Source organism: Pseudophryne corroboree, chromosome 6 (assembly GCF_028390025.1).
Source record: "Pseudophryne corroboree isolate aPseCor3 chromosome 6, aPseCor3.hap2, whole genome shotgun sequence".
In the NCBI taxonomy this organism is placed as follows: domain Eukaryota; kingdom Metazoa; phylum Chordata; class Amphibia; order Anura; family Myobatrachidae; genus Pseudophryne; species Pseudophryne corroboree.
The window spans coordinates 813,996,543-814,011,274 of NC_086449.1; the positions used below are offsets into that span (position 1 = coordinate 813,996,543).

The window sequence follows — 14,732 nt, forward strand, 5'->3', positions numbered from 1 at the left end:
TTTCCCGTGGCCGAGGATAAAACAGAAGGGCCGGTCTCCTGTTTGTCATTTTTGGGGTTAGAAATCGACACGGTGGCGGGATCGCGTCGACTGCCTCAGGACAAGGTTGCGAAGCTCCGCGAGGCTATCTGACGGTTCGGAAGGTCGCGCAAGGTCACTCTGCGGCAGGCGCAGTCCTGGCTGGGCATTTTGAACTTTGCTTGTCGGGTAATCCCGATGGGCAGGGTTTTCTGCCGGAAGGTGGAAAGGGCGACTGAGGGTTGTGCCAGACCACATCATTTCGTGTGCTTGTCCTCCGAGATTCAGAGGGATTTGGCCGTATGGGCCTCGTTCCTGGAGGACTTCAACGGGGTGTGTATATGGCAAGCCCCAACGGTCGACAGCGCCGGGCTGCAGCTGTTTACCGACGCGGCGGGTTCCTCTGGGTTCGGTTGCTATCTGGAGGGATCTTGGTGCGCGGCCTCGTGGCCGGCGGAATGGCATCGCGAGGGTTTAACTAAGGACCTTTTGCTGCTGGAGCTTTTCCCCATTATGGTGGCGCTGGAGGTTTGGGGCGATCGGCTGGCTCATCGCAGCATCTTGTTTAGATGTGACAATCTGGGCGTGGTGCATGCGATAAATAACCAGAGGGCGAAGTCGCTGGTGGTCCTGAGGGTGCTGGGGCAGTTGCTATTGACATGCTTGCGTAGGAATGTGTGGTTCCGCGCGCAGCATGTGCCTGGGCTGGAGAATGGAATTGCCGACGCATTGTCACGAGGGCAGTGGGAAAGGTTTTGCTTGCTGGCACCCGAGGCCGACGAGCACGGTTTTCATTGTCCCGGTTATGTCTGGCAGGTGATCGGGCCGGACTGGAGGGTCTAGCGATGTGGTCAGTCGCACCGAACACGCTTAAGGCTTACGGGCAAGCTTGGAGCGAGTGGGAGGAGTTTGTTCGAGGACGAAGTCAACAAGGTAAGAGCGGGCATCGGATGATGCTTTCTTTTATTTGGCAGCTATATGTTACGGGTAGGTCCAGAGCGGTGGTATCCCGGTACTTGGCTGGTATTTCGTTCTTTAGTAAAATCAGGGACGTCCCTGACGTGACGAAAAGCGGGATTCTGCTGAAGGCGATGAAGGGATGGGCGCGCGTGGCGCCGACGCCGCCTGATAGGAGGCGGCCCATTGATGCGGCCTTGCTTCTGGCGGTAATCAGGGCGGTTGGCGGTATCGCGTCGTCCATGTTTGAGTCGCTGCTGTTCAGTTTGGCGTTCTCAATGGCTTATCACGGTGCCTTTTGGGTTTCGGTGGTTGGTGGCGCCTTCTAAGCGAGCAGATTCGCGCATGCTTGTCGGGGACGTGGTGGTGGGTGAGAGGTCCTTGCTGTGCAGATTGCGTCGCTCTAAGACGGACCAAGTTGGTAGAGGTCGCTGGGTCACCTTGGTTCCGGCACTCGAGGAGAGCATTTGCCCAGTGAGATTGGCAGTTCAATATACGGCAGTACGGCCCGATGGTCGGGGGTCATGGCTGCTGCATTATGACGGTCTGCCGGTGACGAAATATCAGTTTCGTTGGATGCTGGGTCGCAGTCTGGCGAGCTTGGGCCTTCCACCCGCTGCTTTCGGGACACATTCCTTCCGCATCGGGGCTGCGACGTCGGCTGCGTCGGCGGGGTTTTCCGTGGCTGAAATCCAGGCGGTGGGGCGATGGAAGTCGTCAAGTTACAGACGATATATTCGCCCCGTTGCATGAGATGCTGGCTTGCATGGGGTTTTGTTTAGTTGTAGTTGTGATAAGTTATGTTGTACAGTTCAGTACGTTCTTGTGTTGTGCGTCTGTTTGTCTTCCCGTTTTATCCTACTCAGGGATTAGCCACTCGCCGCTGCTGGCAGCGGGGGTCTGGAGTTCTTTTGCGATTTTTTGCCTGACTTGACGGACTGAATTCTAATCCACAATTCGGCTGATCAGTTCTAATCAAAGTCCCTCAGCAGGTTTTTACGCTTTCACCTCCAGCTGAGTTCTTACATGTTTTTGTTTTTCCCATTTTATACCCCCCCGCTTCCCCCCCCCCCGTTTAATTTTTATTTTAATTTTGATCTTCCCATTTGTGTGTTTATGTTCTGCTTCAAATTGTCTGGAAGCTTGTGCAGATCGGCTAGGCCGTGACTTTTGCAATAAACGAAATCTCAATTTTTCTTTTGGCAGATCCTTCAGGTTAATGCGTTTAATAACAATGCTATAGATAATTAGTAACCAATTTTACCCCCCTTTCCTTCTCTTCAGGTTGGTTTGACGATGACTTGGCTATCTGGGTGGTTGGCCACTCTTATGGGTATTGGGCAGCCAGGTTTTTGGCCTCGGAGGGGGCACAGATGTTTCCTAGGGCTCATGGAGTTCGTTGGCTTGGTTGGCGGGGGATGATGTGGAAAGATCTGAAGAGTAGACTAGTCAGTCAGGCCAGCGAGCATGGAGTCCCTAGGGTGCTGGTTGTCCATTTAGGTGGCAACGACCTGGGGAAGGGGACATCTTTGGAGCTGCGGTGGGCCATGATAAAGGATCTGGCCAGTGTGGCCGCAGCATGGACCAATTGTGTCTTGGTGTTCTCTTTGATGGTGCCAAGGTTGAGTTGGCGAGGTGTGGCGGATGGTCGCCTGATTGATGAGGTCAGGCAGAAGGTGAATGGGGCGGTGGCGAAGTGGGTGTTGTCCCACGGAGGCAAAGTGGTTCGCCACCCTAGGATTCGGTTCCGAGACAGTCACCTTTTTCGGCCTGATGGTGTGCATCTATCCAATGAGGGGATGATGCTTTTCCTGGAGGATCTGTGTCTAGTGTTGCAGGAGTTAGGGTGAGGTTATGGTGGTGGTGCGAAGACTCTGGGGAGGAGTCTTTCGCTGTTGGCGGAAAAGAACGGCAGGTTGTAGTTTGTATTGTTAGCTGTAGTGATTTACAGTTTGGTGTGGTTTAGGTGCACTCACCTCCATCGACTTTTAGGGCCGCTCGACCACCCGTCCGGGGGCAGCGTCAGGCACCCATCAGGGTGGATAGTCACTGTGGGGGTTGAGTTGGGCACCTATTACCGATTTTATAGTTTGTATTTAAATTAGGATAGTTTTGAATTTTAACGTTTTTAAGGTTAGCATCAGTTCAATAGAGCCGTTCTTTTTTCTGCCACCATATGCCGGCTGAATCGGCATGTTAACAAAAGTTTTTCATTTACAGGTTTGCTATGGTTAGGGTATAATAAATAGCTAGCAATTTTTCTGCCAAATTCAAGTCTCCGTGTCATTATTTCTTGGTATTAGAGGTAATGAATGCTTTACTTTGAATGAAGGGGTCCACCGAGTATCATTATGATGTTTAGTGATTGCAAGCGCTGAGTAGGTCCAGAGCTACTCTGGAACTGCACAAACTGTTTTTTCAGAGCGCGGCTGCACATGCGTTCGCACTTCTGCTAAGCTAAAATATACTCCCCAGTGGGCGGCGGCAAAGCGTTTGCACGGCTGCTAAAAACTGCTAGCGAGCAATCAACTCGGAATGACCCCCTTAGACGGCCCGTACATATTGTTATTCTCCCATTAAATTAGATCTTTTCAGTCCTCACGTAGCGCAGAAGTCATACTTGCCAACACTCCCGGTTTCTCGGGTAGTCCCCCGCAGCCCCGGAAGAGTGGGCACCCCTCCCGCATTCTGCCCACTTCCTAGGCATCTCGCGGAGAGGAGATTAGTAAAGTAGGTAAGTTTGGCGCAGATTGTATCATGGTCCCATTACCATAAATCATTCTTGTCTACTCTACTGGAAGTTACAGGAGACTCACAATTTTTGGGTAGTCCCCCACACCCCCGGAAGAGTAGATGGAGAGCTGGAGAGCATCCCACCCGCTTCCTAGTGAAGGGGGCAGGGTGGGGAGAAAATCTCCGAAATAAAGGCGCTATATACAAGGTCAACATTAAGATTCGTCTAGCAAACTTTTTATACCAAGGTCCATACAGAGAGCATGGGGACATCAACAGTGAGAGGAAGAACAGAGAGGACCCTAAAGCAGTTCTTGTGAAAGAAAAAAAGTTAAGAGGATATTTATCAATCCTACAAAGGACAAGGGGAGGTGTTACCCATAACAACAACCAATAAGACTCTAGCTATCATTCATCAGTAATGCTATAAAATTATAGCTAGATTCTGATTGGTTACTATGGGCAACAACTCTCTCTCTTTATGGAGCTTGACAAGTGTCCCCTTAGTTTTGCAATAATGCCCACATGGCTGAGAAATTACATTGAAAAGGTTCACTATTGAAAGATACCTGATTACAGACCGGTTTGTATTTCAGTGTCGGATTATGGAGGATCAGTTCTACTTGGCGTTTATTGAAATTGGAAACTCCGATGGATTTAACCAGCCCGGCATCCTTACACTCTTCCATAGCCTGAACAAGAGTATTAGGTTATAATTAATGGTTGTTATTATTATTATTATTATTATTATTATTATTATTATTACTATTATTGTCCCCCCCTATGGTGTGTGATGAAGAATACGTACAATTTCTCATCTATATTACAAACATTTTCAAAGGAATAAAAGTGATCTTTAAAACTTACATTGTTATAAGTGACCAAATCAGTTTTTAGCGCTCAACACAGCTGCCATCTATCCATCTTGTAAATGAGAACGTCTGGTTGTTTGCTTGTCTGATTGCTATGAACTCTGAAACCAGTGAACCGGTTGCGATGCGGTTTTCACCATTGTGTAGGTAATTTTCCCAGGCAGGTCTTAGGCTAAGTATCATTACGATCGGTCATTAGGGGGCTGTGGGTGGGGCTCTACAGTCATACCGCCCAACATTCATAACTACAGAGTCCCTCTGCACGGCGTAGCCACGCCTGTCTGAACAGGGAGTGTGGCCTTAGTAAAAGCGACATGGCTTCGCGGGAATACCGCGGCCGCCTGCCACACCTCCCATTTTTGTCATTGTGGGGGCATGCCCCAGCCCCTTTGTCTCCTGTGAATATACGCTATGTGCATGCGTCTACTCCCAACTGCCCCTCCCCCACCACGGGACACTGCGGGCCGCAGGTGAGACAGCGGGACAATCCAACAAAAAAACAGAACTGTTACGCGAAAATTGGGACAGTTGGGAGGTATACACAGGGAGGGGTTCCCTGCACTGCTCACTAATCCATTTTTGTTGAGATTTCACAGTGTCTAGGAGAAAACCTTCACTTGGTCACATGACAGTGCTGCGGGTAAAAGGGCGCCCGAGCGGACCCGGGTACAACAGCTAGTGAGCATATAATTACACAAATTACCACTAATAATGCCAGTCACACTGTAGCGAATCGGACACTGTGCTTTTCTAGGTGTGGGTGCAAGTGTTAACCCCTGGCTAAATGTCCCATGTAAGAAACTAGCATGCCAACTTATACCCCTTTTCCACTAGCTTTTTTAAACACGGGTAAATGCGCGGGGGCACGCATTTACCTGTGTTTTTCCCTAGTGGAAAAGGGTCCCCCTGCAGATTCCCGGATCAAGTGATCCGGGAATCCTACCCGGGTAGCTAGCCGGGTTTAACACGTGTTCAACCCCGTAAGCTGTCTAGTGTGAACGGGAGCCGTGTCGAGGCGACACGGCTCCCATTCACAGTGTATGGGAGGGCGGCGCTGGGAGGTCATGTGATCTCCCAGCGCCGCCCCTGCCGCGTCAGCAGCAGCGTCACCAACCCGGCAATATGTGAGCGCTGTGGGAAGGGGGCTGTAGCACGGGTCGCAGCCGTGTCAGGCGACACGGCTGCGACCCGTGCTACGGAGGTGGAAAAGGGGTATTACTGGCAAGTGATAACATGTAATATATGACTGTCAAAGTGCCCAGGATAAGGGTTGCATGTAACTACTGTAGGTGACTTGGACTACTGGCCGGAACTGTGTCAGTACTCTGGGGCAGATGTATTAACCTGGAGAAGGCATAAGAAAGTGATAAACCAGTGATATGTGCAAAGTGATAAATGCACCAGCCAATCAGATCCTACCTGTTAATTTACATCTTGGAGCTGATTGGCTGGTGCCTTTATCACCTTGCACATATCACTGGTTTATCACTTCCTTATGCCTTCTCCAGGTTAATACATCTGTTCCTGTATGTGCTATGCAATGTATATTGATATGTAACATCCTGGTCACTTTGGTGACATTCCTCTGTTCTAGGAGGACATATGTTCATACCTATCAGCTACCCTTCCCTCCTTTGCAATCCCACAGATAGCTCGGATCAGTCCAGGTGATGTCAGTTTTGGCAGGGTTAACTGTGGGAAGCTCACGCCTGATGGAAAGCTGAGCCCTTTAGTTGATATGATGAACTTGTCATTGTTCTAAAGGGGGTACAGTAGCTCATTAGACTTTGTGGCACTGGCACCAGGAGGTGATGGAATGGATATAATTTGAATAACAATATTCTTGTCAGCCTCTTTATTTAAACTGTCCAATAGTAACATCTGGACCTGCCATTCACTGCCACTGAGGGTGCCACAGTGCCTGAGAGGGAACAGTAGTCAGGATAGAGGAACTTTTGGGGTGTTCAGTAATTGGGGACGTTCTAGGTGTACAGACTGCCCTGCTTCTGCCCAGACAATGGACTTCTCCCCTTGGGGCTCTAGTAATGCCAGGCAGTGAATAATTAATTGTGTTTCATGATAACCACTTACCACATGCAAGATGCTGGTAAGTATTGTGAAGTCAATCCCTATTCTGTTTGGCTAGCATCATTGCCGGAACCTCCGGGTCACTTACAATATGTCTATAACACCCAGCATCCTAGAACAAGTCACTGGCTTGGTATATACACGTCATACTGTACCTTCCAGGTATCACGGAGGTCTGTGTTGTGATAAATGCATTTTCCATTCTCATCCACAGGATATAGATCATCTCCAGGCTGTGGAGTAATGAGACAATAATACATTATTAGACCATGATGTTACTATGATACTATGATACCGATGTAGACTGTACTAGAAGACCTCAAAGTGTTCCATCACCGTTATAATGCTCCAGCAGCTAATGAAATATAAGGGGCTATGGAAGTCTGACACAATGTCTGATATTCTCACTCAATGTAGGCGAATGTATTTATTCAGATATTGAAATGTTCCTACAAATTGCAGCGTCCTGCTCCCATATGTCTGAGAATGTATATGTGTGTAACCCAAGTTTGGAGTATTATTAATAAAGAGTTACTATATGCGTGCCTCCACCCAAGCGTTCTTACAATATTTATATGAGGTATATGGGCTTGCTTGGGTAAGCCGATGTGATACCTATATGATATATGGTATAAATTATAAATAATTTATTCTCTGTTACCTGTTTCTCTTCTTCTAGGTGTCCATTCCTCTTTCATCAATTACCAGGATCAATATGGATGGTAAGTATGTAATATTTAATGTTATAATTTCAATCAACCTCAATTTTCTCCTTAACAATAACTATGAGTATATTATTGAATAATATTGGATTTAAACAATTCTAAGTGGATAGAACATAGTTAATACTTTATCCTAATAATAAATAAACCATAGAGTGACCCGGGTACTCAGAAGTCAATTATGTCAATTATGAGCTCGTTGGGGCCCTTAAAGTGAATGAGTATGTCTGTTAATGTGAAGTTACTTACAACTTCGACTGGTTATCTTTTCCTTACTCTCTGTATGAGTGGTTATTCTTGCTTTACTCTCTGTATGAGTGGCTGTACTATCTGTCTGAGTGGTTAGTCTTTCTTTACTCTCTGGTTTCTGAAGATATTCCTTTATTAATTACGCTTGACTTTCTCCAAAGATTTTGCAATCTCAATATAATTTAAATCCTTTCCGACTCTATTAGACTCTCCTTTTTAGGTTAGGTATTAACAATAGAGGATATATTTATTGTTAGTTATCCTCTTATAAATGTCTCTATACTTTACTTAGTGTTTTACACGGAGTCACCACTAGAGGGAGCCTGTGTTCTTTCAATATGACATAGAGGAGTATACAAATAGGAGAGTAGCTGCAAATGAAGTGGGAGGTGATTCAGTGGTAACAATTCCTCCTCCTCTAGTGTATAATCACTCCCCCGACTCCTCCTCTATAGTTATAGATTTTCAGAATCTATTCCTCTCCTGCCGTCCCGTAATCGGGTTACCGTGGTCGGCTCAGCTCACCTCTGTCGCACTTCTCCTTATATGCAGTGTTCATGCAGCGATCCGTGGCGATGGCTATATATCAGGTACGGGTTTCAGTGTGGCGGCTGTGTCTCCCAGCCGTAGCGGCTTTCAGTCGCAGTCCTCACAACTATCTGCTCCGATATCAGCCTCGGCATTCCTGGCAGATAACACCGGCCTCTACCTCTGTACTCTCCACAGCTGGCACCGCTCCCCTTTTCCCGACTCCGGTCCCTCCGTGTCCCGATCTCCTCCGGTGCTATCTCTCCTCTCTCCGCTCCTCTCTCGTCCGTCCAGCTTATTTCTTCCGTTATCCCCCTCCAACCGCTGTCCGCCCCCCTGCTTCCTTCCAGCTCGCGGCGTTTTCCTCCTATTCACGCGGGGCTTCCAGCATATTCTCCCCCGCGAGTCTTTCTCCCCAATCCGGGTCTCCTTCCTTGCTAATATCACATCACAGTCCCACATATTAAACATTCTATATAAACATCTATTTCTTCCAGCCATTTCAATTGTACATATGTACCATATATATACTATATATTAATTACACTACTATATGTATTTTATTATTTAACCAGAGGGTTACACTCTCCCCCTGGTGATTCTCTTTAACTTTAAATACTGGATCACCAACATATATTTTCTGATATGTTATCAAAATAAGGCCAATAAGACTCAATATTATAAGGAGTGATTATTCTGGGGATAATCTCTGGAGTCCCCAACTGGTCATAAGTAATCATGAGAGGGGGTTGTCTATGTCTTTTGGGCCTACCTATATCATCCCTTTCCCCTCTATCGTCACTAGAAGACTGATAATCTTCCAACTCTCTCGGTATATAATCTCTTTCTTCCTCTAATAACTTCCCGTCTTCTCCTGAAGAATCATGAAATTTTATTTCTGACCCCAGATGGGATAAATAGCCATTATTCCGACTATCACTATTATTCTCGGGTTCATTCTCCTCTTCTATTGTTTCATTAGGTTCCTGGTAGTAACAACCCTGACCTTCCTCTGTTTCCTCACTATTTACATTATCATCCAATTCTCCATTCTTCTTTGGTCTTTTGTCCATTTGTCTTTTTGTCGAAGTGTCTGTATCCTCCTTCACTTCCTCTTCATTTCCTAGTCGGACTTCTTTACCTATGTGAAGCAGATTTTGTCTATGATGAGTTAATATAGCTCCTTTCCCATTTTCTAACTGTACTCGGTATACCGGAAGATCTTCAAATTTTTCTATTACTATATAGGGCTCTTCCTTCCATCTGTTAGCAATTTTGAATCTTTTTGGCATTCCTAATTGTCTCAGTAATACTCTGTCTCCCGGAGCCAAATTTTGGTCTCTCACCTTCCTATCATAATAGACTTTGTTTTTTTCCCCACTCTGGCGGGCGGCCTGTTCAGCTAATTGGTAAGCTGTAGTCAATTCTTCTCTCAATTTTTTGACATATTTCACATGTGATTTATAAGAACTTTCACCTGACGATACCCCTAGACTTACATCTATCGGGAGTTTCGCCTCTCTCCCAAACATTAGGTAGTAAGGAGAGTATCCTGTAGACTCATTCTGTGTGCAATTATACGCATGTATCAACTGGTCAATATAACGCCTCCAATGATGCTTGTCCAGTGGACTCAGGGTTCCCAACATATTGAGCAGTGTTCTATTGAAGCGTTCAGGTTGTGGATCCCCTTGGGGGTGATATGGCGTAGTTCTAGATTTTTTAATTCCACACATTACACAAAGTTCCTTAATCAGCTTACTTTCGAAATCTCTGCCTTGGTCCGAATGTATTCTATGGGGAAGTCCATAATGAATAAAAAATTTACTCCAAAGGGTGTTTGCTACAGTAGAAGCCTTCTGATTTGGTGTTATGTAAGCTTGGGCGTATCTTGTGAAATGGTCTGTTACTTCTAGAATATTACATTTTTTTCCTTGATCTACTTCTAGAGTTAGAAAGTCCATGCAGATTAAATCCAATGGACCACTGCTTTTGATATTTACTAAAGGGGCTACTTGATTTGGTAAGGTTTTCCTCACTATGCACTTGCCACAACTCTTACAGTACTGATCCACTTCTTTAGATATATTTGGCCAATAAAACCTATCGGTTATAAGCTTTAAAGTCTTCTCGAATCCCAGGTGTCCATGTTGATCATGTAAAGCTTTCATACTCCTCATACGGTGTTTTCGGGGTAATACAAGTTGGTACCTGGTTCTACCATTTGGTAGCTGGGTGCGTCTGTATAGTATACCTTTTTTCATAATTAAATTTTTTGTTTGTCTCTTCAACAGCTGTATTTCCACTGCCCACTCATTTGTCATCTTATCAGCTTTCTTGTTTAAAGTTCCTGGCATCACCCATCTTATACAAGGATCCTGTAATTGTTCTTGTCTAAGTTGATATCGATTTACCCTTGGTAGATCTTCCAATTCCATCTGACTAATCCAGCAATAGGATAATGGCAAGACCTCAGCTGTCGCTCCCAGGTTGCTTATGGCTTTCCTTACTACCATACTAGTTGTTTGTATACTGTGGCATACTCCTTGTACCTCTCCAACGGGTATTTCAATCCACTCTTCATTTTCAGTTTCTCCCACCAATTGTCCAGGGATTCTTGAAAGCAAATCAGCATCCACATTGCTTGCTCCAGGTCGGTATTTCAAAGAGAAATCATAGAGTGTTAACGCCGCTAACCAACGGTGTCCTGTTGCATCTAATTTTGCTGTAGTCTGTACATAAGTTAAGGGGTTATTGTCGGTGTGTATTTCAAATTTAACCCCATACAAATAATCGTGGAATTTTTCCACCACACACCACTTTAAGGCGAGGAACTCTAATTTATGTGTGGGATATCTCCTCTCACTTTCAGATACACCTCTACTAGCAAATGATATTGGCCGTAGTCCTTCAGTATGCTGTTGATATAGTACTCCCCCCAGTCCACTAGTAGATGCGTCTATATGTAGGATATATGGTAGACTGGGGTCAGCATACGCGAGAACAGGTGCATGTGTCAGACTATTTTTTAACATTACGAATGCCGTTTCACATTCCTCAGTCCATCGTTCACCAAATAGTTCATTTGGCTGGTGAAACTTTCCCTTCATGGTGAGCTTCGAGGTTTGTTTTTTTCTTGTATTGGGGTATCCCTTAGTCAGATCAGTCAATGGTTTTGCCTGTGCAGAGTAGTTCGGTACAAATCGGCGGTAGTATCCGCAGAATCCCAGGAATGATCTTAACTCCTTCAGTTTGGTGGGTCGCGGCCAGTTCATTACCGCTTGGATTTTTTCTGGGTCAGTTGATACTCCATATTTACTAACGATATGTCCTAGATATTTAACCTTTGATTGACATAAGTGACACTTATCAACTGACAATTTCAGGCCTCCTTCCATCAGTCTATCTAGAACTTTGAGAAGTCGATGGTTATGTTCTTCGATCGTAGCCCCAAATACTATAATATCATCTAAATAGACTATCACTTCCCGGTAATTCATATCACCGATTATCTTTTCCATGGCCCGTTGGAAAGTGGCTGGTGCTCCTTTTACCCCTTGGGGCATTTGTAGGAACTCGAAGAATCCCAGCGGACAAATAAAGGCTGTTTTCTCCCTGTCTTCAGGCCGCATTGGTATTTGATAATACCCATTCCTCAAGTCTAACACCGAAAACAACATACTCCCTTGTAGGCAATCTAAAGCCTCATCTATTTTGGGCACAGTATACTGATCGGCCACTGTCCGGTGGTTCAGGGTTCGATAATCTATGCACATTCGGATATTTCCATTCTTTTTCCGTGCTATTACAATTGGGGATGCGTAGGGACTTTTTGATTCCATTATTACTTGGTTCTCCAATAAACCCTTCAGATGTTTCCTCACCTCTTCAAAGTCAGCCGGGGCTATTCTCCGAGACCGTTCTCGAAATGGGGTATTATCCGTAAGTCGGATACAATGTTCCATTCCTTTGGCTCTTCCTAAATCCCACTCTCCCGTGGAGAAAACCGGCCCTCGGGACTCCAATTCTGAGATTAGTCGTGTCTTTTCGGCATGCTCAAGCTCACTTCCTAGGAAACAGACTTCAAACGGGCTACTGTCCTCCTTATGCCCATCTCCAGATATACCTTCAGTTAAACAAGACATTACTTCGGTTCTTTTCTCCTCTTTCTCTAACCATTCCATAAGGAGAGAGTAAATCCGGGTATTTGTTCCTATAATCATATGGGGTTCACCCCTACTCTTTGGGACTTCTGGACAAACTAGTGCTATTAGAGGTAATTGTATAGTCTCTTCCTCTCTCTCTTGATAAATCTCTAAATTGGCCACTATATATCCTAAATATGGATATTTTTCTACGCTCAAACCCCATATCACCAATCCAGACAACGGTTGTAGCGGTACCTCAGCGAGGTGTGTCTTGTACCAGTCTTCGAATATAATTGACACTTGGGAACCACTATCGACTAGTACTTTACAATGGTGTCCGTTTATTTTTGCTGCCAATATCGGAGCCGGTCCCAATAACCCCTCCGGCAGGACTCCATTCCACCAAGTGTTCCCCATCGCGCAACGACTAACTTCTAGGAGACCTGTGGGGGGTTCACGGGTCTCCCTTGTCCGTTTCCCCGATCTTGTTCTTCGTTGTCGGTGTTATGAGAGGTATTAGCAAACATACGTGTTGGGTTCCGATTTAGGTTACACTCAAAGGCTCGATGGCCAATCCTTCCACACTTAAAACAACCTCTGCTATTAAAACTGCCTCTTCTTCCCCCACCCCGGGTTGATTCATTAGAGAGAGTATTCTGGGGTGGATAGTTGGTGTTTTGGGTAGATATAAATTGTTCTATCCTTTTGTTCTGTTCTTCTATTAATTTTAATAGCCTTTCCTCTAATGGAGAAATCTCAGTCACCGTTTGTGCCACCTTTACTTTCTTTACCGTCTTCTCCCTCATTTCAATAAGCACTTCCTCTTGTTTTATTTCTTTTAGTATCTCATTGAACCCAGGGGGTGTTTGGGTTTTATCAGAACACCTCAACTTTTGGGCTACAGGATCATTTGTCAAGGCTCCTCTTAGCACCTGTTTCATACGACTTTGGTCCACCTCTTCTCGGGTGATTCCTTTTTTTTCAACAATCTTATACAATAGCTTGTCTATTCGTATGATATATGAGCTCAATTTCTCATTGGGTTCCTGAAATGTGTGATGCAGTCTTGATAGAAGGTCCCCTACATCTTCCAAAGTGCCATACGCATAATCCAATGCTTCAAAGTAAGTCTCCAATGTGGCATTCGGATTACTTCTCCTAGCAGCTTGTATTATCCCCATAGCCGGTCCACGTAGACTCTCTACTACTCTTTGTCGTTTTATTTTATCTGGACACTGCCATTCCTCCGCTTGTTGGACAGCGGCCTCCTTCCAAGATTCATAAGGTTCTTCCCCCGTAGGTACAGGTACTATACCAGAGAATATCCTTAATCGTCGATAACTACCTTCGTAATGCCATCTCTCAAGTTGTGAAACCACCCTGTCTACCATGGTCTCGAACTGTCCACCATTCACATTAATAGGAGTGTGTCCATTGCCACTAGCTTCTCCTCCATCCACACCCTCCGGCAAGATCATCGCCGAGATGGGTGCACTAGTGATATCATCTTCCCGAACACTGGGACCAATAATAGACCATCTTCGTCCTGTTTCTTCATCGGCCATTATCATTAATGGGATCAAATTCACGTCTAATTCTTTTTCTGTTTCAACTAGGACAGCAATTTTTTTTCCGACTTCATCATCCAATTTGTCTATTACATTGGGTCTTATAATACCATACAGGTTACTCACTTTCCTTAATACTGTTTCATCCGAAGTATCCGATAAATCTCCCCCAATTCCAATACACTTTCTGGGATTCACTCCTTTCCTCTGACACCAGTTACCTACTTCTTCTCCAGTTAGTCCCTCCATTTATGTTGATTATTTTAATTAGTATTACTGATGTTTACTGGCATCTCAGCAGTGCCTCCATTTATGTAACCCAAGTTTGGAGTATTATTAATAAAGAGTTACTATATGCGTGCCTCCACCCAAGCGTTCTTACAATATTTATATGAGGTATATGGGCTTGCTTGGGTAAGCCGATGTGATACCTATATGATATATGGTATAAATTATAAATAATTTATTCTCTGTTACCTGTTTCTCTTCTTCTAGGTGTCCATTCCTCTTTCATCAATTACCAGGATCAATATGGATGGTAAGTATGTAATATTTAATGTTATAATTTCAATCAACCTCAATTTTCTCCTTAACAATAACTATGAGTATATTATTGAATAATATTGGATTTAAACAATTCTAAGTGGATAGAACATAGTTAATACTTTATCCTAATAATAAATAAACCACCATAGAGTGACCCGGGTACTCAGAAGTCAATTATGTCAATTATGAGCTCGTTGGGGCCCTTAAAGTGAATGAGTATGTCTGTTAATGTGAAGTTACTTACAACTTCGACTGGTTATCTTTTCCTTACTCTCTGTATGAGTGGTTATTCTTGCTTTACTC

The 14,732-nt window shown here is 44.8% G+C and overlaps 1 protein-coding gene across 5 annotated transcripts in view; it reads right to left on the reverse strand.

Annotated features, from left to right (window-relative positions):
• Positions 1-14,732, reverse strand: part of LOC134933696 (aldo-keto reductase family 1 member C1-like) — a 243,009-nt gene that overhangs the window by 15,487 nt on the left and 212,790 nt on the right. For 4 of the 5 annotated variants that reach the window (XM_063929077.1, XM_063929081.1, XM_063929079.1 and 1 more), the window contains 2 exons: positions 6,824-6,901; positions 4,278-4,400 (listed from right to left, as the gene is read on the reverse strand). In XM_063929077.1, the coding sequence (XP_063785147.1) occupies positions 4,278-4,400; positions 6,824-6,901 (201 nt within the window). The remainder of the gene's footprint in view (positions 1-4,277; positions 4,401-6,823; positions 6,902-14,732) is intronic. The other variant, XM_063929078.1, reaches the window with a different exon arrangement.